The following is a 27,847-nucleotide window of genomic DNA, read 5'->3' on the forward strand; positions in this document are numbered from 1 at the left end:
ACCGGACTCACTGTTCCCGAAAAATGGAGGTTAACCTTATTTCTGTTTAGCACATTAATATATTCGTGTGCTGTATCCCAATCGCCACTCCATACAAGGAACAGGTCATCGATATAACGATGCCAACATATGACCTTACCCTCTTTTCCTCCAACTGCGCAGCTCCTGGGCACCTGCTCCTATCACCAGCCTACGAACAAGTTCGCATAGCTGGGGGCAAAGCAGGTGCCCATCGCCGTCCCAGACCTCTGAATATACAGTTGATCCTCGAATAGGAAAATATTGTGGGTTAAACAAAAGTATACGAATTCAAGAATCATAATATTATGTCTTGCAAAGCGCAACTGACGTTGTCCCAGTGCATGCTTAACAGCTTCTAGTCCATGTTGATGTTCTATTTTAGTATATAAACTAGTGATATCTAATACCATCAACAGGTATCCTGGTTCCCACACAAGGTTCTGTATCTTCATCAAGAAGTCTTTTGTGTCTCGCACATAGGATTCCTTAGTTGCTACCAGAGGAAACAAGGTGTTGTCAACAAAGCGAGACATATTCTCTGTTAGGCTCCCAATAGAGGAAATAATTGGACGACCGGGTGGGCAGTCACGATGCTTATGTAGTTTCGGGAGGTGGTAGAATGTAGGAGTCATGGGGCAGTTGGTTCGTAAGAACAAATGTTCGTCCTTATTGAGCATCTGGAGGTCGTACCATTTTGTGATCAATGTATCGTAGTCTCGGATACTTTGTTGGTAGGTCTCATTGGTACATTTATTATAAAACTTCTCATCTGAGAGTTGCCTCAGAGCTTCCTGCTTATAATAGTCCCGTGTCATTAAAACCACATTCCCGCCCTTATCTGAGGGTTTCACAATAATATTTGTGTCTGCCATTACGGTCTTCAGTGCATACTTTTGTTGTTCCGTGATATTATGGTTGAGATCATGGTGGTCCGCTTTCTGATATTTTAATAGATCATTGTTCATAGCTTCCGAAAATACATCAACTGCATCCCAAGGGGATTGAGGAACAAAGATTGAGACTGGCTTGAATCCACTTGCGTCCCTCTCTTGTTCTATCCCTTGCATTTCGGCTCTTTGCGCCATATCCAATTGGGCAAGTTCCTGTGTCTGTTCTAATTCTAGGTTATCCAGTGTCTCTATTGCATGTAGATCTCTGATGCTTAGAGCATCAGTGGCAGTGATCCTGGAGCCTTTATTCCCCTTATCTTGTAGATGCGGTCGTGATTTGAAATATTTATGTAATTTTAGCTTACGTGTGAAGCGGAACAAGTCTATTTTGGTCTGGGTGTATTCCAACTCATTGTTGGGACAAAATGTTAGTCCAAGGCTTAGGACTTGTTCTTCATCAGTCGTAAGCTCTCTGCATGTTAAGTTAACCACTGTTAGATTGGTTGGGTCCTTTCTGATGTTGGGGGTATCGGGGGTGTTAGCGTTATCGCTGGCAAGTGGCATTATTTCTTGTTGGTACGGTTCCGTTTCGACCAGCGGGATGGCCCCGTGCCGCCTCTGCCTCTTCCCGCCCCCACCTGCCCTTCTTGTTCTCCTTCTTTTCTTGTTCCTGGTGTGGCTGTATCCGGTGGTTTGTTCTTTCCTCCCCGGAGCCAGGATTTCTTTATCACTTCGAATTCCTCTTGAAAAGGGGTTCTTTTATTCCTCTCCATTCCCTTCGATCCTTTGTTGCCCCTTCGTTCATCCGGGTCTGATTGATTCTCCTCGGATTCATTCTCAGTGATGTCCGATTCAGATGTCACTTCCCCAGTTGCATTCGTTACTCCAGCACCGTCACTTCTAGTTTTCTGCAGGGCTTTGCGTGGACCGCCGAATTTCTTCGCATATGTGAGTACGCGTCCAGTGTGGTAATCATTTGCGTCCCTCTCATATTTCTCCTGTTTGCGAAGTCTGATTTTGGCTTCATATTTCACTAGCCGGGCTTTCATTTGTTCTTTCATCTGCCCAATTGTAGTTATCAGGCTAGGTTCCGTTTCGCTGTCCAGTTCGGTAATAATTGAAGCGATCTCTGCCAATGCTCGTTCTCTGTCGCTCCATGCATACTTGACCAGTATTTTTAATGTCCCCTCGCAGTATTGTGCGGTATGTTCAAACCAATCTGTCAGTAGCTGTGGGTCCGGGTTTTCGTATGAGGGCACTGTATGGACCCTCAATCCTCGCGGTACCCTCTCTTCCTCAATGTAGTTGGTGAGGCTGGTCGCCTCCCACCATTTACGGATCTCCCTTTCATGGAGTCTCTCTAGTTTAATCAGAGTGATTAGAAGTGGATTGTTGGGCGTTTCCGCTATCGGCATTGTTGTTGTCGTAGGCATTTTCTCTTGCCGCTTAAACATGCCCTTGGCTGCCGCCTGCTGTTCTGCATCCGAAAACATGTCTGATTAGCACTTGTCCTGCACAATATTAAGCTCTTACTGTGTGTATCGCGGACTCATGCAACTCGTGTGGCCCCTCCGCAATTGTTAGCGTGTTTAACTTTCGCCCTTCTGTCGTCTTGCCGAAATATTCCGAACGTCTCTGTCATACAGGAATGGGGATAAGTTATTTCAAAAGTTTTTCTCACCCGGAGACGTCTTCCTCGGGAGACCCTCGGCGTCCGCCTAGTGTATTCCTCCGTACTCCGTACTCCGGTCAATTTCAGTCTCCCATTTTCGGATACGGCGGTGCGCAGCCTTACAACTTTCACAACGCTCCTTTCCCACGAAAAGCGGCCGCTTACTCGGTGACGGGTGCTGTCGGCGGCTCGTGGACGCCGCCACATAAGACGCTCCAAATCCTCCCAAAACTCCAAAGAAAGGATAAAACAGCACTCGGAGGGCGAAATGTTACCAACACGCTAGATTTTATTCAGCGGAGAGGCACACACAGACGCGTTTCGGCGTGCTGCCTTCGTCAGTGTGTGTTACACTGCGTTTAGTGTCGACATGTTTTTTAAACATCATTTTGCCAAACCCACATTCGGGACATCAACAAAGAAAAGGGACTTATACCACAGACAAAATAGGGGCGGCCATCTTACAGTGTCGACTGCAGTTATTAAGGCAGAATCATCACCATATATGTGAATAACAGAGCCCACAGATGGGCAGTTACCCTATTCTGATTGCGGTATATATAATATACATATTCCAAAATGGAAAAGATAATCATATATATATATACATAAAATTTCTATGGCAAAATGAAACCCCTCATTTTGTTCCTTTTCAAATTAAATGTATTAAGTGTTACCACTTTATTCCAATCAAGATGACTTCAGGTGTGCCATACTTTTGTCATAAGTAAGACTGTTAGCGTTCTAGTTGTTCTTTAGAACACTCTGGGACATTCTGTCATTGGGCTATAGTCAGGCTACATCTGGCTGATATTTGGGCTACATTTGGGCTCTTTTGTCTCGCACTAATCATAATTTCTATGGCAAAATGAACCCCCTCATTTTGTTCCTTTGCAAATTAAATGTTTTAAGTGTTAACACTTTATTCCAATCAAGATGACTTCAGGTGTGCCATACTTTTGTCATAAGTAAGACTGTTAGCGCTCAAGTTGTTCTTTAGAACACGCTGGGACTTCTGTCATTGGGCTATAGTTGGGCTACATCTGGCTGATATTTGGGCTACATTTGTTTTTTTTGTCTCTGGTGGCCATCATTGGGCTACATTTGGGCTCTAACATATATATAGCCCAACTCCAACTAACAAAACACATTGATCAATTTGACCTCCTCAACCCTCATCAATCAGGCTTCCGAGCGAAACATAGCACGGAAACAGCTATGACACACATAATTGATGACGCCCTCCAAATTCTTGATCGCAATGAGTCCTGCCTCCTCATCCTTCTTGACCTCTCTTCAGCATTTGACACGGTCAAACATGAGAACTTGCTGGAGCTGCTAAGCACTAGAATGGGTCTATCGGGAACTGTTCTCAAATGGTTTTCGTCCTTCCTTCACAACCGGTCTCAGAAGTTCAAGATCGACAATGTGCTATCTACACCTGTGCCTGCAGATCTAGGTGTCCCACAAGGATCCTCCCTCTCCCCCACACTGTTCAACCTCGTCATGGAACCGCTCGCCACCTTGCTCCAAGCTTCCAATGTCCAATTCCATATGTACGCCGACGACACACAACTTTACCTAAAGCTACAGTCCCCGGAAGATATCAAACATCTGAACTCCACACTTATTAACACTCAATCTTGGCTGGCCGATAATCACCTCAAACTAAATGCTCTGAAAACTGAGTTCCTACTCATCTCACCCCCGGCGAAAACTTCCACCACCCAAACCTGGCTCAATAATCTAACAGCACTCAATGTCCAACCTACCATCGTGGATTCGGCGAAATCCCTAGGCATCACACTCGACGCCAAGCTCAACATGCAGCAGCACGTTAGCAAAGCCACAAAAGGAGCTAATTTCCAAATCAACACACTGAGGAAAATTAAACCTTTCCTCCCTGCCGAAGACTTCCAAACTGCTGTACAAGCTCTAGTCATCCCTCGAATAGACTACGGAATTGTGGCCCTCAGCGGACTCCCGCTATCCACAACAGCACCCTTAAGAGCCTCCCTGAACGCTGCCGCGATACTCATTACTGGCTCAAGAAAACACTTGCATATATCCCCAGACTTAAAGTCTCTAAAATGGCTGCCTTTTGAAGCTAGAATACAGCTAAAAATTGCAGTTATGACACACGCGGCTGTGCACCACAATGCACCCAACTACCTCGCTCAAAAGTTGTCTATATCAGGAGGTTCGAGATCCAATAGAAGTACAAAAATCTACTCCTGAAACCTCGTAGATTCCGGAAAGAGAAAACATACAAGCGCTCCTTTTCAGGAATGGCACCCAGGATCTGGAATGCGCTCCCTCCTGAAACCAGGCTTATCTCCTCCACTGTACTCTTCAAGAAAGAGGTGAAAACCATCCTTCTGGCCAAGATCTCCTGAACGCTATAGGTGTTGGATCAGAGACTCTGCATTGCTCTGTATCTCTGTTCATCTGGTCCTTTGGCACTATACTTCTACTTGATGGGGGACATTATTACGCTACTCTCTTAATACCGACCAATATATGATACACTTTGGGTTACTGATTCACTCTCCCGATGCCCCCACTCAGTGTTCTCTCTACACTAAGTCATTGGTATAAGCCATCCACACACCCAAGGTGTACCTGAACACCTCTGTAGTGGGATCAATGACTGGTGCCGTCTTATATTACTTGTTTACCTGTTTGTATATTGATATGTTTTATGTATGTTATTATTATCATACCATGTCAGTGACTATTATTCTGCTTCCATTATCTCTGCTCACTCCTACTGCCCCTACCCTGTCATTGTGAAGCGCTCTGATATCTGTAAGGATCTTGTTCGCGCTATATAAAACTTTGAATAAATAAATAAATAAAATAAATATATATTTTTTCAAAGTTAATTTTCGTAAAAACTACTGGAGCATATATCTTGAGACATAGCAAAGGCACATCGGGGTACCAGTCCCTACAATTTTGCCAAGCTTGGTGGAAATCCATTCAGCCGTTTGGGCTAAAAGTGAGTCCAACCGCCCTATAGAAATTAACATGGGGAAAAGACGTTTTGGGACCCCCCTTTTATCTCGGCCCCCGCTTGACGGATCCCCCCGAAACTTTCAGGGAAGGAGCGGAGCGCAGCGAGGCAAAGTTAAGGAAAATTACAGGCAGATCCCTCATTCGGCGCCAAAGTTATTCCCAATAGAATGTTGCGGATTTCCTATGGAAAACGATCCTAACTATAACTACCTACTGGCGACTGCCAGTAGGGGAGATATATATATATATATATATATTCTTTCCCAAAGTGCTCTCAGTGCTCACATACATTGCCGTGGAAAGGAGCACCATTTCTGCAAATGAAAGGCTGTGGAGCAGAAGGTCTGACTCCGAGCAGCACTGTGTCCCAGCAATGAAATAAGCATGCTTCAAAGATGCCAAACCTACTAAGGTGAAGAAATTAATTTTAATTGCAACACAACATTGTACCTACCATAGGAATGAACTGCAATTCATCGCATTTGAACTATAACACCCATAATGCACTGATAATTATGCATGAAGCAAAAGCCAATGAAAGTAAATAAAAAGGACACCGGAAATGAGATGACTCGCAATGTATGTGCCTGCCCATGAAGAAGAGGCGTTGCCTCGAAACGTGTCGGCCATGAGTTAAATACTTGGCATTGTTGAGGCAAGCAGCAGCGAGGAAACAAATGCCTGATGGCGGGGACGGGTCGTGTGACCTTTCACAAGCTGAGAGCACTTTGGGAAAGAAAATGAATGCACGGCTGCTCGCCGTGGAATGGAGCACCATTTCTGCAAATGAAAGGCTGTGGAGCAGAAGGTCTGACTCCGAGCAGCACCGTGTCCCAGCAATGAAATAAGCCTGCTTCAAAGATGCCAAACCTACTAAGGTGAAGAAATTAATTTTAACTGCAACACAACATTGTACCTACCATAGGAATGAACTGCAATTCATCGCATTTGAACTATAACACCCATAATGCACTGATAATTATGCACGAAGCAAAAGCCAACGAAAGTAAATAAAAAGGACACCGGAAATGAGATGACTCGCAATGTATGTGCCTGCCTGTACATGAAGAAGAGGCGTTGCCTCGAAACGCGTCGGCCATGAGTTAAATACTTGGCATTGTTGAGGCAAGCAGCAGCGAGGAAACAAATGCCTGATGGCGGGGACAGGGTCGCGTGACCTTTCACAAGCTGAGAGCACTCTTCGCCGCTGCAGTGGAATTAGCATGAATATATGAATATATATATATATGAATATATATGAATATATATATATAGATATATATATATGAATATATATATATAGATATATATATATATATATATATATATATATTACCTACTGGCGGTCGCCAGTAGGTATATATAGTTAGGATTTTTTCTCTATGGGATTTTTGAAAATTCTATGTCTAATAACTTTGGCGTTTGTGGACGGAATTGGCTGAAATTTTCAGGAAAATGGCACATTTTGTTTCTGAGCAGCCCTTGAAAATTTGGGGGGGGGGGTTCGTCAAGGGGGGGCCGAGAAAAAAGGGGGGTCCCAAAACGTGTTTTTAACATTGAGTTTTCCATAGGGCGGTTGGCCTCACTTTTAGCCCGAACGGCTGAATGGATTTGCACGAAACTTGGCAAAATTGTAGGGACTGGTAGCCCGATGTGCCTTTGCTAGGTCTCAATATATGTGCTCCAGTGGATTTTGAGAAATTAACGTTCAAAAAAAGATATACATCTGTAACAGCGGACCGGGCAGCGCTCCGGTTCGCGGACTTTTCGCGGTACGGAGCTTTGTGAAGCGAAGCTGATTGGTTCTCCGGCGTCTGTGAACATTCCAAACAGTCCGTAGCGGCCGCCATCTTGTCTCTCGGTAGGATCGAGAGACAAGAGGAGGCCAAAGCGAAGGGGCAAATGACCATAGGGGGGCATAGTAGATCCTCGCTGACCCCCTAGGTTTGATGTGGAGGTTTTAAAAGGGTCCCGAGGGGCAAAAAAAAAAAATAATAATAATAATCGAACGGCTGAATGGATTTGCACGAAACTTGGTAAAATATTAGGGACTGGTAGCCCGATGTGCCTTTGCTAGGTCTCAATATATGTGCTCCAGTGGATTTTGAGAAATTAACGTTCAAAAAAAGATATATATCTGTAACAGCCCTCCGCTTCGCGTAACGGAGGTTTGCGAAGCTGATTGGTTCTCCGGCGTCTGTAAACATTGCAAACAGTCCGTAGCGGCCGCCATCTTGTCTCTCGGTAGGATCGAGAGACAAGAGGAGGCCAAAGCGAAGGGGCAAATGACCATAAGGGGGCATAGTAGATCCTCCTTGACCTCTTAGGTTTGATGTGGAGGTTTTAAAAGGGCCCCGCGGGGCAAAAAAATAATAATAATAATAATAATCGAACGGCTGAATGGATTTGCACGAAACTTGGCAAAATTGCAGGGACTGGTAGCTCGATGTGCCTTTGCTAGGTCTCAATATATGTGCTTCAGTGGATTTTGAGAAATTAACGTTCAAAAAAAGATATATATCTGTAACAGCGCTCCGCTTCGCGGAGATAAAATTATATCTGTATTACCTAGCTGTTGCTAACACCAGTTAGCGACGGCTAGTAGGAGATAGCGACCATCTTGGGCCCCACTTTGCATGTGAGTGATATTTATCACTAATGACATGCAAAGTGGGCATGCCAAGATGTTAGCGACTGGAAACAGTCGCTAACATCGCTATCTCCTATTATCAACTTTTGGAAATATTCGAGATAAGCGCGAATATCTCCAAAAGCTAGCACCTGCCCTGAGCAGTTCTTAGCCATGTTATCCAATGGGAGGTGGATAACATGGCTAAGAGCATTAGCTCGGTAATGCATGAATATCGCTGAGTTTTCAGCGATATTAATGCATTGCGGTCGTTTTTTATCGTATTTGCGATAAACCTTGATAATAGCAAGGTTTATCTGCGATAATTTCTGACGATGCTTAGCGGTAAAAAAATCGTTGCTAAGCATCGTTAGGGATAAATATCGCTTAACTTTGGTAATATGCCCCAACGTCTGTTAACGTTCGATTCGAAGGAAATCAGGAAGTGTTGAAAAACATTGTCTGCGCCATCTTGTCTTTTTTCAAATGCCACACTTTTGTCGTGCACGGCAGCCATTTTAGATGCCTTGACCAGACCCACTCTGTGCACGCTGTCGATCCTTAGCATGGCTCCCCACCCTCGCAAGCATCTCCCCCAGGCAGTGGTCACCCCCGCTCTCTGTCTTATGCATGCGTAATAAACCTCCCCCCATCTGCGCTGCTCTTCCCTGAGAATCACACCCTGTGCCCGCCCGACACCTCCCTTTCGCCCTATTCACTACCGCACCCTCTGACACTCCTTTTCCTCTGTGTCCGATTGTCCAGGCCGGTCCTAGGGTATCAGCTAGCCCTGCAGATGTAGTTTATGGCCCCAGCTGTAAAGAATCACCCCTCTTCAAAGGAGTTATAGTAGATCAAGGCCCACACTCGATGAGATCCGTCACAGCAGACGCGTTCCTATTATCTGAAAACCATCCTGTATTGTGATTGGGGAGGGGACCGAGCCTGAAGCGGAAGATTCCAGGGATGACTCTTTGTACATCAAAGTTTTTACAATTATGTGTCACATTAAAAATATATAGCACTCCGACAAAGTAGTAAGATTATAAAACTTTAATAACTTATAAATATATACAAGAAAACAAAAATAGTAATAACATATAAACATTTTTAGGGAAAAACAACGAAGTAGCGGTCGGCTGTGCGAATAGTCCCAACGCAGCACAACGTCCAGATTTCCGGCGTGGGGCGTCGCGGGGGGTGGGTCATCAGTAGCAAACTGTTGTGCGAATAGTTCCAAGGCAGCAGAACGATGGCACCAAGGTGATGTCCAGTAAGTTGCCGCACTGGTTTTGGTATCCTACAATGCTGCTCCGAATAACGGCGTGGGGCGCCCCGGGGGAGGCGGCGTGAACGGGCCTCTCCAGGTGGAGTGTCATCTGTTGTAGTGGGGCGCCCCTTTACCGTTTCAGTTGCCATTCCGTCCGTTTTTGGTCCACTGTGTCAAAAGCCGCAATTCAGCTGAGTTGCGCCCACTCTTGCGGTGCAGCGATAGGCGGCTGTCACAGGACTCTCAAAATGGCGGCAGGCTGTTTCCTTTTTGGGCCTGGTCCACTGAAATGGCCCTGGGACACCTTGGAAATCGGACGCTTGTCTGCTAGGTCTTGGACCCCATTCTCGAAAGCGTCCCCTCCGCCTTGAGGATTCATCAAAAGTTTTGGGGGCCCCCGACTCCTGTAGGCTTCTGGTGGGGAGCGGTTGCCATGATTGCTCGCGGAATGACCACGACGGAGCTACGAGATGGTGGTGCTCTCATGCTGACGCCAGCTTCAGTCTGAAACATCCAGAAACAAGGTGGGGCTTTCATCGTTTGGGAAAAAAAAAAAGTTTTCATCCAATGAAAAGTGTTGTTTTTAGGTCATATGATCAAGCCTTCCATCATTAGGAAACCAAAAGTAAAATGAACCAATGAAAAGTTTTATAAACAAGTCACATGACCTGTTATGCGGCATAGGGTATAAAATGCGGAGAAAATACGTTGGCACGTGAGGCGGCGTCAGTAGTGGACCGATGTGCGAATAGGCCGAAGGCAATACAACGCGCCAAGATCCGGATGGCACCGAGGTGGTGTCCAGCAAGTTGCAGCACTGGTGTGGCCATCCTACAATGCTGAAAGTCGGCGTGGGGCGCCCCGTTGGCCTGTGAGTTTGCGTCAGTAGCGGACCGATGTGCGAATAGGCCGAAGGCAGCACAACGCGCCAAGATCCGGATGGCACCGAGGTGGTGTCTAGTAAGTTGCCGCACTGGTGTGGCCATCCTACAATGTTGAAAGTCGGCGTGGGGCGCCCCGTTGGCCTGTGAGATGGCGGCAGTAGCGGACCGATGCGCGAATGGGGCCAAAGGCAGCGCAACAATATTTTCGGAATAGAAGACACCACAAGGCGCTGAGATGCCAAGATCCGGATGGCACCGAGGTGGTGTCTAGCAAGTTGTGGCACTGGTGTGGCCATCCTACAATGGTAAAAGTCGGCGTGGGGCGCCCTGTTGGCCTGTGAGATGGTGTCAGTAGCGGACTGATGTGCGAATGGGGCCAAAGGCAGCGCAACAATATTTTCTGACTGACACCACAAGGCGCTGAGATGCCAAGATCCGGATGGCACCGAGGTGATGTCTAGCAAGTTGCTGTACTGGTGTGGCCATCCTACAATGGTAAAAGTCGGCGTGGGGCGCCCTGTTGGCCTGTGAGATGGTGTCAGTTGCGGACCGATGTGCGAATGGGGCCAAAGGCAGCGCAACAATATTTTCTGTATGGAAGATACCACTAGGCGTTGAGATGCCAAGATCCGGATGGCACCGAGGTGATGTCTAGCAAGTTGCTGTACTGGTGTGGTCATCCTACAATGCTGAAACTCGGCGTGGGGCGCCCTATTAGCCTGTGAGATGGCGTCAGTAGCGGACCGATGTGTGAATGGGGCAAAGGTAGCGCAAGAATATTTTCTGAATAGAAGACACCACAAGGCGCTGAGATGCCAAGATCCGGATGGCACCGAGGTGGTGTCTAGTAAGGTGCACTGGTGTGGTCATCCTACAATGCTGAAACTCGGCGTGGGGCGCCCCATTAGTCTGTGAGATGGCGTCAGTAGCGGACCGATGTGCGAATAGGCCGAAGGCAGCACAACGCGCCAAGATCCGGATGTCACCGTGGTGGTTTCATAGTTGAGAGGCACTTCATCTGCAGTGGGGCGCCGAGATCCGGATGGCACCGAGGTGATGTCTAGCAAGTTGCTGTACTGGTGTGGTCATCCTACAATGCTGAAACTCGGCGTGGGGCGCCCCATTAGCCTGTGAGATGGCGTCAGTAGCGGACCGATGTGCGAATAGGCCGAAGGCAGCACAACGCGCCAAGATCCGGATGTCACCGTGGTGGTTTCATAGTTGAGAGGCACTTCATCTGCAGTGGGGCGCCGAGATCCGGATGGCACCGAGGTGATGTCTAGCAAGTTGCTGTACTGGTGTGGTCATCCTACAATGCTGAAACTCGGCGTGGGGCGCCCCATTAGCCTGTGAGATGGCGTCAGTAGCGGACCGATGTGCGAATGGGGCCAAAGGCAGCGCAACAATATTTTCTGAAGAGAAGACACCAAAAGGCGCTGAGATTCCAAGATCCGGATGGCACCGAGGTGGTGTCTAGCAAGCTATGCAGTTGAGTTGTGTGCGCACTTGCGGCGAATAGGTCGAAGGCAGCATAACAATGTTTTCTGAATAGAAGACACCACAAGGCGTTGAGATTCGGTTACCACCGAGGTGATGTCTAGCAAGTTGCCGCACTGGTGTGGCCATCCTACAATACTGCTCCGAATAACGGCGTGGGGTGCCCGAAGGGGGGGGGGGGAGGCGGCGTGAACGGGCCTTCCTAGGTGGAGGCTCGTCTGCTGTAGTGGGGCGCCCCTTTTCCGTTTCAGTTGCCATTCAGCTGAGTTTCGGCTGCTCTTGATGCTACAGCGACAGGCGGCTGCAACAGGACTCTCAAAATGGCGGCCTGTTCTTTGGATTTGGGCCTGGTCCACTAAAATGGCCCTGGGACACCTTAGAACTCGGACGCTCGATTTTTTTTTCCTTTCCTGTACATGCAAAAAAAGGTAAATGCCCGGTACGTTACACGCTTCATCTGCCACGATGAACTCTCCAGAGGAACCGAAAAAAAATATAGTTATGGTAACTATACCATGCATCGTCATATGGAGAGGTGGCACCAATTAATTATAGTGCTGCATAAAAGAGAGATTTGGAGGAGAACCCCTGACCTGCTAGTACATTCATCAAAGAAGTGGCACTGACAGCATCAGAGGCAAGGGAAACGGTCCCAAATATTTAGAAGAACTTTGGAAAGATTAAAATGACATGTTTAGATTGTGGCAAATTAATTTCATGTGGACAGATGAGTGTTACTCTAATAAATACAGCATATGATCATCATAGTCGATGGTTGGTAGAGACATTTTGACTATATCCTGGACCTGCCCGTCCTCGCCCAAAATGGCGCCGGAATAAATGGGACTCGTAACTCCTTGTTGTGTACTGGTTGCAGAACCTTGAAATCACGAGATACGTATGCAGTTTTGAAGCACATGGCGGGCGGGGACGAGAATTGATTGAATATTTCGACATCCCTATTGATATTAAGTTCTGATGTGTTATTGATTACTGTACTATTGAAAGTTCGAATTAACGTCACCCATGGTACTTGCCCGCAAATGTATATCTAGATAATTTTATTGTAACTGGCCCTGTCGTATTTTAATTATAAAATGTACGTCCACCGATTCCGTAACTGTTAGACACCTTAGTTCTTGCAACCTAATGGCCCGCCCGTTACGTTCCTCTACAGTGTAAATGTCTACTCATCATATACGATTACAGTTTGCTCCGTGGCCGGCCCACGTGGTTATAGGCTCGTATTTGTATAATGAAATTTTCACAATAAAGGTTTTTAAAAGAAAACATGGTAGTAGTATATACATTGGTAAAGTTTTTAATAATAGTCACTGTTTTAGAATCATTAAAAGGCAAGTGAAATAAAGCAGACCAATTACATGAAGGGTAAAAGGTATAATACGAAGGAACGCAGTAAAGATAAATGGTCAAGGGCTGTTGTGTTTTCTATTCCTGCAACATAAAGTGATCGATAAGAATCTCATATTCAGGCGTATCGGCGACTAAGACAGCAGGTCGACCCTCTTTTGCTCAACGGCTCCGTCATGGGACGAAGAAACGCTCTTTTTCTCGAAAAAAGAATATATTTTACTTGCAGGACAGTTGTAAATTTTCCGGGAAAGTACATTAGCCTGGAACATTATAACATATATTTAAGAAAAAATAATGTTCGGAAGTAATAAAAAGCGTAATTTTTAGGTCATATGACCAAGCCTTTCATCATTAGAATAAGAAAAGTAAAATGAACCAATGAAAAGTTTTATTAACAAGTCACATGACTGGTTATGCTTACGTTACGCGCTGCGCGCCCCGGATGACTTCCGGATGCGCTAACGCGGCGCGTCATATGACGCATTACGCGACAACGCAGGTCCAGAATATAGTCAAAATGTCTCCACCAACCAGCGGTCGGAACACAACCCCTTTCAGCAGGCTAAATAGTTCTGTTAAATGACAACAGAAGGGACAGGCAACAAGAACCATCAGTCAAAGAGGGGAGGGTTAGTTCTTCTCTACCGGGTTACATTGGGGCGCTACCGGAACTGATCGAATTGGTAGTCTACAGTGTTTCTGGATGTTTCAGACTGAAGCTGGGGTTAGCATGAGAGCAGTACCATTTCGTAGCTCCGTCGTGGCCATTCCGCAACCAATCATGGCAGCCGCTCTTTATCGTTATTTTGGGCGGGGTGGGTGGCGGAGCCGAGCTGTTTTGCAGCCATCATTGTGTGGAGTTCAGTTCATTTCACTAGTTTTGTATTTGTCATGAGGGGTTGTTCCTAATGTTTCTATTTTAGCGAGGTCAAAAAGAGATCCCGTTAGTGGCCTACTGATTTTGCTCGATTCCTTTTCTTTTTTTTTTTACACGATTTTTCGTTATCTGCAAAGACTAAACAGAGTATTGCGACTCTGTGTTTGTTTGTAAATAGAGAATGAACCAAAGAGAACCAATTCTAAAACAGTAAATACTTGGATAACAATCAATCAAATGGAGAGAGAAGCAGGCACGACGTATTACAACGGGGGCAAAGGCCTACGTTAACTACCCTTCACTATGTGCAAAGAGAGAGTACTCCTAATAGAAATGAGGGGGGGGCACCATTCAAAGCAGATCAGTGTGCATAAACACGAAAATGTTTTCACTTACCACGTACTTGACATTCGACAGCTTATGATATTTGCTATTAAAAAACCATTGAAATTCACTGAAAAAACCATAGGTTATAGATCATATATAGTTAGGAATTAGCATTTACAAAACCTTGAAAATTCACTGAAAAAACCATAGGTTATAGACCATATATAGTTAGGAATTAGCATTTAAAAAACCTTATTTTACTCACACAAAACCATTGAAATTCCATATATAGTTAGTTGCACTAACTATAAATCGCGCACCCGCAATCCACTGCTGATGATGTCACATATTACACCATTCATGACATGGTCAGTGACATCACTGATGACATCACTGATGACATCACTGATGACATCACTGATGACATCTCATTTGACATCAATGACCACATCACTGATGATATCATTCATGTGACAATACAATGCATCTCCTCATATTTTAATATAACCTCTGTTTCACCCAGTGTTAAATACAGAGTATAATTTTTGAAACCATTGACACACCAATACTAGTTACTACATATGTACTCACTGATTCCTACGTCTACACACACATTCACTCATTCACCTATACAATCATTCATACATACAATCACTCATCTTTACAACACTATCATATGCACTCATACACCTATACAGACACTCACACTCTGCCACTCATCCATGGAGTTACTCACACACCTAGTCAGTCCTGTAAAGAATCAATCACACTTCCATTTTCTTGTCTATACAGTTAAACATAGAGCACCTTATATTTTCAAACATATACTAACACATACTTACCTTGTTATACAATCATTGATATAAGTACACATTGATCTGCACAGAGTCACACACCTCCCATCCAGCCACACACACACTCAGTCTCCCATACAAATACTTGGACAATCAATCAATAACCCATATAGTTACTCATATAGCTACTGATCAACACATGCAGCAGTTTACAGAACAACAGACATAATGATGCACAAATTAAGACAGTTTAGTCACTAACCCATGCACTCAGTGAGACACATTTAATCACTCACTCATACAGTCAGTCATGCACCTACTAAATCCTTCGTCCAGACACTTATACATCCACTCATTCTTCAATATGTAAGACATATTTAAACTTTACAGAAACATAAAATCACTGGATGTTGTTATCAGTGATGTCATTTGAGATGTCATCAGTGATGTCATCAGTGATGTCACTGACCATGTCATGAATGATGTAATATGTGACATCATCAGCAGTGGATTGCGGGTGCGCGATATATAGTTAGTGCAACTAACTATATATGGAATTTCAATGGTTTTGTGTGAGTAAAATAAGGTTTTTTAACTGCTAATTCCTAACTATATATGGTCTATAACCTATGGTTTTTTCAGTGAATTTTCAAGGTTTTGTAAATGCTAATTCCTAACTATATATGATCTATAACCTATGGTTTTTTCAGTGAATATATATATATATATAAATATATATATAAACATCTTGCCTGAATGAAGTGGTCCGTTTCTCCTTCTTCGCCGCTGCAGTGGAATTAGCATGAATATATATATATATATATATATATATATATATATATATATATATATATATATATATATATATATATATATGTTTATATATATATTTATTCATATATATATATATATTTATTCATGCTAATTCCACTGCAGCGGCGAAGAAGGAGAAACGGACCACTTCATTCAGGCAAGATGTTTATTCAACCTTTACATCCAGTACAGCTACGGCAGATATATATAGATATAGATATAGATAGATATTATCAGGAAAAACCATCTAAAGGATTATACCCTAAAGCACAAGGAGGAAAAAAGAGTCCAAAGATGGCTACAACGTACAACGACGAACAGGGTGCCGTCTGACGTCACACAGGGGACGTACCTGGCACCAAATGGTGGTCAACGACGCACAAAACAACAAAAGAAATAAATAAGTAAAAGAAAACAAAGACTAGTCCAGACCCTAACCACTAGATGGCAGAATGATGCACACCATGTGAATCCAGAAAACTCTTCAAGCTGCAAAACTACTCCTACTGTAAGTAATCATTTCGTTTCTGCTTATGCCCATTTAGTGAAGGTCCATCTCCATGCCAAAAAAGAGGGAGGGGATGTGGCTTTCCAATGCATGATGACAGTGCGCTTTGCGCCGAGCAGTGCTGGATTAGCAAAGTGAGAGGCGGTCTTGTCTCATTAGATTGTTTGTGTATGCAGAGTGCGATCAGTGTCCAATCGTGAGGAATGGGTTAAATTGGACTAGTGGTGAGAAGGTCCATTAAGGTCCATCCGAGGGAGAGGCAAGACCAGAACATATGTGTAGAATTGGCTGTTGTCACTAAACAGCGAGGGTAACCAGCACTAGACTCTGGGAAGCATTTGTTGAGTGGTGCATGGGATAAATAGGCTCTATGGGAAATGAAATACTGTATAAGTTTGAATTTGGCGCAGCGGAATACCAACTACGGAAAAGGCCATGACTTTCGGTCTTCATCATTTTGATGGCATACCCTGGTGCTTCAGTCTCCCATTTATCACGAAGTTGAGAAATGATTGAGCAGGGCCTTATAAATCCAAGTGATGTGCCTAGGGGCCAATCACATGGTGCGAAAGGCCACCACTCAGTGGTCATTAAATATCCAAAGACTTTCCTTATTCCACAGATCCAAATCAGCCAGCAGGATGCTCGAGTCCTTTGGGTATTAAAATGACTTTCGTCCAGTCTACATGTAAAAGATAAAACAGTCACAGCTGTATATTATACTCATGGCCACTGGAATTATGAGTTTGTGCAGTCGCTGTATTTTTCGCATAATTATAGATTTGCAACATAACCCATCATCTGCTACATAATCCGCAGATTTTAACAAAAGAAATGTTTCTTTCTACCTCAATGTTACTAAAAATTGACTGATATGCTGCTGTGCAACAGAAGGCCCTTTGAAAAGTTTGACTGGTCACCTTTCTGTTGCTTATTGGTATATGTGGGTGTTAAATCAACTGGTACTAAATGAGGAGCAACCAATACCCACACTGTGTTAACAGGTATACAAATGACAAAATAGTGAAGTAATGCTATCATAAAATGTGCCTTGTTACGCCGCATAACTGGGCTATTCTGGCCGCATAACTTTCTTAACCCTGCCACATAATTTGGACCTCTTTTGACAGATGATTCCAGTGTCTCCGATAATACTGCACACCTTTCCACTTTAATATTTTGGCACATCATTTGAGGAAATCATTTAAACTGCTCCTGTGAAACGTAAAATAATGCATTATCTCAGTGAATGAATTCCTTTACCATAAACTCACATTTTTTTGTTGTTGACCACGTTTTCCCATGACCGATGTCTTCACATCTAGTGCATGCCACTCCCTTCATTCAGTTTTATACATCAGTACAAGGCACTACAATCATACATTGCATTTCCCTGTCAATGTTTTCAGACGAGGCAGCCTTCGATTAACTCCTTTACACAAGCATGTGAAATACAAAACCGAATACCAAATCTAGCAACATAAACGTAAAACCCACGTATTGAAGATATAATGTTCATGTTAAATATCCAGCTATTTACTTACCGGATAATATTACAATTAGACTCTACGATAACTAGACCTTAATTAATAATATGGCAGAGAAATGGCTAGCTTGATCTGAACCCTAGAATTAGAACGTCATGCACACAGGCCAGAATTACACCCAAGCGGAAGGTGAGTTACCGCGTCTAGACATGAAGGCCCTGCAGCTGGAAATGCAAACTGGCACTTAAGCTTCAAGCCAAACTGAAAAATCTATACAATTACTTACAAAGAAAGATCACAATTATATTCTGAAAGGGTAAACACAGCGTTTCAGGGTCTAAACCTCTAACCATACCAGACAATAGCAAAGTTTATTCTAAATACCATTTTGGGTCTGGCGTTTGGACGGCTTGGAGAAATCATAGGAGTCCAAAACAAGTGAACAGGAAGTGCTAATTAGATAAGGGCGGATGTCATACACTTTTGCAAAATGGGTAATTTTAATGAAATTCTGCGTATTACGTGAAATACATTTCGCTGCTACAGAGTATGTTTTCTCCGTGAGGGTATATATCAGACGAAAATGTCAGCAAGATACCAGGAGATTGGGTCAAGTGGAATCTGACCTGTTTGAGGATAAAATGCGGGCGAGACATTTTCCACTCTGCCGGTGGGCTAAACACATTCTTGAGAAATTTCATGTTATGCAAAATCAGTAATTACACAAAAGTATATGGAATAAAAAATTCAAACAGTGCTTTATGTAAAGGCATATCAAGAGTGCATGTAAGTATTCTTTCATAGGTTTTGAAATGAGGATGGGTCACAGTTTGGAGGGAACCCAAGAAGGACTTGAAATGTACTCACAAACGACACATTATTAAAAGTAGGTAAAGTGAACGTACTCCTACGACAAGCTGTGCTTTTCCTCGTGGTGGGCGAGCGCTGCTAACGCTGGGCTCTCGGGGAAACGCCGTTCTCATAGCCCCCTTTGGACTTCATCCGCTCGTGGTACGCCTCGATCTAGAGAGGGGGAAACAAACATACGTCGGACCGGGCACATTAGTTTGTCTCTCGAGGTGGGTTCGACCTTCTACAACACACACACATGACGGCCGCTGAGGAAGATTATCTCTGCTAGCTCGATTTTTTTTTAAGCAGCTTTCACGGTTTATATTTTTTGGTATGTAAAATAGGAAAATGCCTCTTTAGCTAAAACGAGCATACTAAATGTACAATCGCATATTTCTTCATCTTTTTCTTTAAAAAAACTTTTTGGTAGCTTTGCTCATCATACATTATGTATAGGAGATAAATACAGGTTTTAACACGTCATACACGTCAGAGATACTTACAATACATAGCAATGAATGAGCATGCATCAAAGTCGTCGCTTTTACGGCAGTTAGACAATTCTTAACCTTCAAATTATAAGGGTATACTTACAGGCACAAACCCATAATCCACTTACTGTTATTAGGTGTTAAAATCATAATAAATGAAATTATAGCACTTTGGTGTAACCAACCCAGCTATTAAAAGGCACCACTAAAGTGCTATGCAAAAATGACAAGTTTTAACGAAGCTTTGTCACCCACAGATAAAACTACCGATTCGTGACCTTACTCTGTATACTATACACAGCTGCCTTCTAAACATCTATACTGTATTTAATTGGTAATGCAAGTTTCTAGACAGTGGTAAATTAATTTCTACTCACCACCTTATGTTTCCCCGGTTCAAAATTAGGACAGGGCGGTAAACTCTGCTCTGCAGGTAGAGTTCGCAGAGTTTCATGGGCGTCCGCAGGGGGGGGGCAAGGGGGAGACTTGCGCCCCCCCCCCCGGATCGCCAGTGCATCCGGTGTGAGCCCAGTCAGGGCCGGCCCTAGTCCATCATGCTTTTGAAATGGTGCCATTGTTCCAGGTGGAGCCCCCTCCATTGGGTGGGAAGGGTGCAAGGCAGAGGGGAGAAGGGTGCAAGGCAGAGGGGAGAAGGGTGCAAGGCAGAGAGGAGAAGGGTGCAAGGCAGAGAGGAGAAGGGTGCAAGGCAGAGGGGAGAAGGGTGCAAGGCAGAGGGGAGAAGGGTGCAAGGCAGAGGGGAGAAGGGTGCAAGGCAGAGAAGGGTGCAAGGCAGAGAAGGGTGCAAGGCAGAGAAGGGTGCAAGGCAGAGGGGGAGAAGGGTGAAAGGCAGAGGGGGAGAAGGGTGAAAGGCAGAGGGGGAGAAGGGTGAAAGGCAGAGGGGGAGAAGGGTGAAAGGCAGAGGGGGAGAAGGGTGAAAGGCAGAGGGGGAGAAGGGTGCAAGGCAGAGGGGAGAAGGGTGCAGGGCAGAGGGGAGAAGGGTGCAAGGCAGAGAAGGGTGCAAGGCAGAGAAGGGTGCAAGGCAGAGAAGGGTGCAAGGCAGAGAAGGGTGCAAGGCAGAGGGGGAGAAGGGTGAAAGGCAGAGGGTAGAAGGGTGAAAGGCAGAGGGGAGAAGGGTGCAAGGCAGAGGGGAGAAGGGTGCAAGGTAGAAAAAGGTGGAGGTGGAGAAGGGTACAAGGGGGAGGGGAGAAGGGTGCAAGGGGTGGGGGAGAAGGGTGCAAGGCAGAGGGGAGAAGGGTGCAAGGGGGATGGTGATGAAATTAAAAATGTGCCCCCCTCGGAAACATTTCTGCGGATGCCCATGAAGTTTTGCAACTCCGCTTGGAAAAGTGCGACAGAAACAACTCCACCAGCGGAGCAGTTTACAGGCACGCTGCGCACGCACCACTGAACAGCTTTTGTTGGATTTGTTAGTGCAGTGCATGACGAGAACACCTCCATACCAACATGGCATTCCTCTGACAGTTTAGAGAAGCTATTGGAGCCTGCCTGGCTGGTTTGATTCACAAACAGTGGCAGTCATTGCTGTCAAAGCCGCATATCAGGACTGAACCTCACTGCTGCCTTTCTCCATTAAGCAGAGCTGTGTAGGAGGTGTGGTGTCTCCATGCAGGGTAGATCTGCACACATGTGGCCTTTGCGGCCTGCCAATAAAGTATACGCCTGTACCTTTTTGTCATTTGGGCGGAAAGACCCAGAGTGGTCTCCCATTTATTGTGCCAAAATCCGGCGCGCCCGGCAGCAAACAACAGGACCGCTGAACTTCTACATCCCCTTCCAACTCAGTCCTTGCAACAACTGATACACGATCCTCCAGTTGGCATGCAAAGCCTTGGAGCTGCAGGCTGGGTTGAGGGTTGGACCGAAGACAGCATCTTGGATGCAGATCGCGAGAGGGTGGTCCTTGATTTGCTGCCATGGGTGATGCTACTGTTAAATGCAGGCCGATTGGCCCACTGTCAGCTCCTGAGACTTCTTCCATACAGGGCCAGTCTCCTTCCTCTTCTCCCTCGTCATCCAGGGTTTGGTCTCATGGGGCCACCTCTACCTTCTTGATCCATGAGATGTTTAGGGCCATTGTCTCCTGTCCCTTTGTGGTGGTGACAATGGTGCCCTCAATCTTCACCACCGTCCATACCCCTTGCTCACATGGTGTCCTGAATTTCCACCCAGGTCTTAGTCTTTGATGACCACTTGCTCCCCTGGCTGGAAGTCATGCGGCTTGGCCCCCTTTTGTGGCTGGCCGCTCTATTCCGCCTTTTCCTTACTGCGAGAGTTATGGGGCATTGCAAGGGGGCAGTGCCCACCCCTGACACAAAGGGATCGTGTCCCGGTGAGGCCCGTTAAACATCAGTGTCCATGGAGCTTGTTGGGTGGTACTGTGTGGTGTGCTTGGATAGTCCCTTACAAACAATTGGAGGTGGTGTGTAGGTCAGCCTGCTCGGCCACCGTAATCCAAAGTGTTTATTGAGTGGTCTAATGAATCTTTCGATTTCTCCATTGTCATAGGGCCACTGGGGGTGATGCGCCGATGTCGAACTCTGTGGTGTTACAAGAAATGACTGAATTCCCCTTCTTGAAAGGGCAGTCCATTGTCACTTTGATTTCGACTGGGAAGTCAAACATTGCAAACGCCTTTTCCAAGATGGGAGCCACGTGTGTAAACACCGGAGAGCTGCTGACTTAGACGCTGGGGTATTTGAAATAGGCATACATCATAACTACCATGATTCTCCCATCTGGGAAACTCCAAAAGTCTATGCTCGGTGGGTGAGAGCACTTTGCTGGCGAATGCTAGGGCTACCCACCTCCCGGGCTCCTGCTCCTGGGACAGCACAGCTCCAAGGAACACTGGGCGGGCTGGTTCAGTGCACTTGTCTAGGTCAAGGTACACCAGTGTGTTGTTGTCGAAGAAGGCATCCTTGATGTGCTGGAATGCTGCATCTTCATGGTGACCCCAGCTCCACTTGTTGCCTGTCCGAGTTAGAGCCCTCAGCAGTTCTGCGACAGTAGCCAGGTCCGGGATGAATTGGCCACAATACGTGGCCATCCTAAGGAAACTTCGTTCCTCCAACCTGGTTGAAGTACTGGTTACATTGCATGGGACTTTCAGGGTTCGACTTGTATTCCATTCTGGTTGAATATATATCCAAAGAATTGTATTGTTGGTTAAAAGAACAGACACTTTTCTTGATGTATCGTGACACCATGGTCCCGGAGACGTCTCCACATGTCTCAGAGGTGTTTGTAGCATTGGGTTGTCGTGGCGGAATGCATGAGAATGTCATCACTAGCATTTAGGATGCCTGGTAGCCTTGATAGTCTCTCACGTATGGCATTTTGAAATACCTCGGCTGCTGAGGAAATGCCAAAGTTGAGGCACTTATAACGGCTCAGCTTCAAGGGCGTACTGAAGGTGATTATATACCTGCTTTCCTCCGCCAGGACCAGTTGGTGATATCCGGCATTCAGTGGAGAACCACTGGGAGCCGTTGACGTCCGCCACTATTTTGTCCATGGTCGGGGGCTATGTGGCGTTCTCTCCGGATGGCTCGATTTGGGAGCCACATGTCAATGCTTGGTCTTATCTTCCCCAGCTGTTTTGGCTTCTCGGCGATGATCATTGGAGAGACCCAGGGAGTCAAGCCTGGAGACGTTTTCTATAAGCCCTTGTTCAAGTTTCTGCAGTTCGTGCTCCACCAGTGGTCGAAAGTGGAACGGGACCTGGTGGTGCCAAAGCACTGTTGGTGTTATTGATGAACCAATGGGTAATTTCACGGACAGATGCTTGCGGCACCCCAGCCTTTCAAAGATGGTTGGGAATTGGTAGAGTAAGTCATCCGTTTGATTTGACATCACGCTCCTTGTGAACCACACGAGGCCTAGATCCTCTGCAGAGAGGCTGTCTGCTTTTGGTCGACGACATGGATCGTTGTCATGATCTGGTAGTCTTTTTATTGTACGGTACCATCATCCGTCAGAGTAGGGGTAGAGCTGACTGATTCCCATTCGCAAATATTTTGGTGTTGGACAGCACTAATTGCGGCCTGGGCTTTAGGCGGTTGTATTACTGTATTCCCATAACATTTATGGAGGCCCTGGTGTTGATGACAGCTTTTACTTCCGACCCTGCTATGCATATTGTGCACGTATGTTACGGCTTCCGGGGCCTCTTCAGCTCTCTTGTAAATGAAAGGAGGAACGTTTCCTACTCTTCAGGTGAGGAGTCTTCTACCCGGTAAGTAGATTGAGGAGTAGTCGAGTCACCAGGGTGTGTGAGGTTCGTGCTCGACAATTGGCGTACCACTTTCCTCAGTGGATTGTTGCCTCGGGGGTCTCTGCCCTGGGTTTTCTTTCAGTAAACTGAGGCGAAGTGGTTGGGGATTCTGCAGTGAAAGCATGTTCAGACTTGTGCGGGACAGGCGTTGATTGGATGTTCTTCCCGCCCACACTATCCCCACGTATTCTTCTGGGGCTAGAATGGGCACCCCAAGGGGGCATTTCGTCTCTCCTTCATTCTTACAGCGTCTGCTCACTCAGTCTTGACGACTACGTTCTTGTCTGACGTCTGTGCTAGTGCTAGGTCCATCTCATCGGACCTTGCGGTGGATAGGTCGTGCAACCTAGTGAGCATTAGTAAGTCGTACAGGCTTATATTCAGTTATCTTAGAATTAACCTGTGCAGCATCTTGTAGCAACATCCCTAAATTAGCTGGGCGCGGATCTCTTTGAGCTGGTCATCCGCTGTGCAGGTACTCACAAATTCCCTTAGCCTGGCGTAAAAAGCATGGATTGATTCGCTCTCCTACTAGCAGGCTTGGCACAGTTTGAGCCTCTGAAAGTCCGGGTTTAATTGTGGGTCAAAATTAGCGTTAATTGCTCTTACAGCGGTATGTGCTTGAATCGAAGGTACATTTCTTCCCCTGCATAGTGTAGGAGTAATGAGTGTTTTACGACACCGTCAGTCTGTTTTGTGGCTAGGAAGTAGTTGTTCAAAGGCCGTATCCAGGTCTTTCACCTGGGGTGGCGATTGCGGGATCAGCCAGTTCGCTGAATGGGGGTAGTACACATGCGAGTGTGTGACGACGTGGCCGGGAGATTGAGCAGCGTTCGGTTCATCCCCCATCTTGAAGGGTGTTACGTGAATCCTATTCCTTGGGATTCTCCTTTTGACTAGGGAGTGGTTGCCTCTGGCCGTAGTGTTTGGCTCTGGTCTGCATTCTCCCCTTGACAATGTGTTTTTTTCGCTTTCTTTTCTGTGCAACACTGCTCTTTCTTGTGCTATTCTTCCCCGAGGATGGTATGCGAAAAGGTCCTCTATTTATTCCTCTTTTTTTTGTCTTCCAGCTGACAGGCACGGATCTGGGTTTTAAGAGGAATTTTTTGACTTAGCCACTGCTTGTTTATTGCCTTTATGAGTAGGCAACAGTACCTTGTTGCCGATGCAGACACTGTTACACACATGGACCAGGAGACACTGCATGAAGTTGATGCTCCGCCAAAGGCTGCAGTGCCCTTCTGCCTCATTAGATGCTGACAGCAGTCTGTGGCAGCATGACACGTAGGGGTGTGGTAGTCTTTCCGCTGCTAGCTTGCTGGTGCACAGGGCCACTAATTAAGGGATTGCCTTGGGCATGTAGCCTGACCCGCTGCTCTGCAGGGCCTCAATGGCGGTGTGGAGGGACAGGAGGGTTGCCCCCCCCCCAACCTCGTCGCCAGTGTGGTGTCTCCAGTGCAGGGTAGGTCGCACTCGCTCTGCACACACGTGGCCTTTGCAGCCTGCCAATGAAGTATACGCCTGCACCCTTTTGTCATTCAGGCAGTAAGACCCCAAGCGGTCTCCTCTCATTTATTATATAACCTCACCCCACACCTGGCCAGAGGGTGAGGTATGACTACATCTGGCACGCCTGCCGGCAAACAGGACTGCTGGCTTTCTACAAGAGGCTCATACAAGTATAAGTTGAGCTGCGCTGGGGCTGCGGGACTCCCTTCCTCCTAGCCTGGGGTGCTAGGCACCATTCAGCCTCCCTGTGGGCTGCAGCTCGCCGACAAGGAAGAAGGGTCAGCCAGCTGGTCCTGCTTTCATGTGGAGTGTTAGCTGTGGCCGACTACTCACCGCATGGGTCTGGACAGCCACCGCCCGCAACAATGGTCTTTGCTACCGCCGATTCTGCTCAGTGGCTGTCGGTGATGGAGGAGGCCATATTCCTGCATGATGGGCTGATCCAGGTCACCATTCTAGCTGAGCTCCCCAGCGTGATGTCAGAGGCTTGCAACACCGAGCTGGAGATCCTCCCTGCTCATACCAGTCCACTGTGTGTACAAGAGTGCGGTGGGAGAGCATAGCTCATACCTGGGAGATTATGTGGTCAGACGCAGAGTACATGGCCTTTGTAAGTTGTACGGAAATGGGGCCGTGGAGGCGGAGAGCCTGACACCAGACCCGGGTAACTAATTAATAATGTGTCCAGTTATGGTGGAAGGAGAACCTTATCCTGCACCTGAAGTTAGATTAGGGCCACACCTTCCCTATCTGGGTTTGGCCTGCTGTCCCATGCCAAAATAACAAATTATAAGCAGGGCTTATTGACCGGAGCATTGTTTGCACATTTTACACAAACTCCTCCCAGTGTGTTCTCAGGTTTCTTGCCCGGACACAGACAGGGCTGGTGACCTGCATGTGGAAAGTGTAGTCACTGTCCTGGGAAAAGAGGCCACGTCTAAGCTGGACCACTCGATGGCCGGCCCACCTCCTGGTTTTCTAGTAAGTCAAGAAAGTCCTACTCCCAGAAACTATGGCACACTGCGTGACTGCACTACTGTGGTCTTTCTTTAGCAATATCATGCGAAGTAGGTGTAGCCCCCTCAGTCACATGTACATATGTGGCCCAATAACATCACACAAATAGTGCCGAGACCAACATTACAACTATAGCTGTAGTGCACGACTGCATGTGTAAAATATGTTATTATTACTGGTTATGTTATTATTACTTCTAGTGCGCACGGATACTCTGGAGTGTCCCGGCGCGGAAGTCAACTGAAAATGAGCAAGGAACTGGGGGAAGCTGAACATTTAACTAAAAACCAAGGCCTTCAACTGCTTCTTAAACAACCTGAGATCTTGGGTATTACGAAATTTGTAGGGAAGGAAGTTCCAAGCTTTCGCTGCCTTAAAGGAGAGCCAACTGCCCCCGTTCGCGTAACACAAAAGCGGGGAATCACAGCGAGGCGCTGCGTGGCTGAGCGCAATAGTCTTCGGGGAACCTAGAAGTTCAAGCGTCTCCTAATGTACAGCTGCCCAGATTTGTAAAGGGCTGCATGGGCAAGATTGAGAGCCTTGAACTGAACATGTTGCACCACAGAGAGCCAATGAAGGTCCAGTAGGTGATGTTTTATACTTGATCTGCCAGAAATGCCAAGCAACACTCTTGCTGCCGCATTTTGAATAATTTGTAATTTTTTCAGCTGGTATCCCGGTAAGCCAATATAGAATGCATTTGCATAGTTGATTCGTGTCAAAATAAGAGCACGAGTCACCATTTCCCTGGCTGGTCTAGGTAGCAAAGGCAGGAACTTCCTGAGCGCTTTTAGTGTACCAAAGCACACGCCAGCCAGTTTTTTGATCTGCGTGGAGAACCGGAGGTCCTCGCTAAACCAAACCCCCAGATTCTTAACTGGATTACCCACAGAATAAGGCAGAAGATACTCAGAGGGCCAGAGATCCTCCCTAAATTGTGGTGGAAAGGACCCATACAAAAGTATCTCAGACTTGACCTCATTGCACTTAAGCTGAGCCTGTGCCAGCCAATTAAAAATAAAACCCATTAGAACTGCCAATGCTGTCACAAATTTCCTTCCCTATTCTCTAAGTGGTGCACATCCCTGATTCAATGTGACACAAGGAATTCACTTTTTTCTTTTTTTATTCTTTCAAATACTTCAATCAATTTTCATCAAAAATACTTACTATGCTTTACACATTTCATATTTACAACCCACACCCTTCTTTACACAATTATACAAAAAAAACCACAATTAGCTTCATGACATGAAAAATAAAAACATTCAATGTACAAAATACAAACATGACATATGTTACATAAAAAATGCTTATTCATAATTCACTAAATGGAATCCTTAGAAACAACAGTGTCTGTTATTCTAACAACCCTCTTCTCGCCAAGACTGAATCTCAGTACACAAACTAGCTTATTACACCATTTTAGCAAGATACAGGGGCTTTTTCCTTATCGCTGCACTTATTGTTGAATAATACGTGGTCGACGCGTTTCGAACCCACACATTTAGGGGGTTCTCACCAGGACCAATAGCTGAAAGACCACAATATGATATTATAATACCAATATTCTAAAAATAAAAACACTTCCTCTTCACACTTACAAAGGTCACCTAGTTACCT

At 45.8% G+C, this 27,847-nt stretch overlaps 1 protein-coding gene across 1 annotated transcript in view; it reads right to left on the minus strand.

The window, feature by feature from the left end:
* The window catches only part of LOC144826439 (CDC42 small effector protein 2-B-like), a 258,551-nt gene that overhangs the window by 104,583 nt on the left and 126,121 nt on the right, over window positions 1-27,847 (minus strand). Inside the window, exon 4 of the mRNA XM_078684766.1 lies at window positions 18,967-19,084. Coding sequence (XP_078540892.1) covers window positions 19,010-19,084 — 75 coding nt within the window. The 3' untranslated portion in view covers window positions 18,967-19,009. The remainder of the gene's footprint in view (window positions 1-18,966; window positions 19,085-27,847) is intronic.

This window comes from Lissotriton helveticus, chromosome 3_2 (genome assembly GCF_964261635.1).
Source record: "Lissotriton helveticus chromosome 3_2, aLisHel1.1, whole genome shotgun sequence".
Lineage (NCBI taxonomy): Eukaryota > Metazoa > Chordata > Amphibia > Caudata > Salamandridae > Lissotriton > Lissotriton helveticus.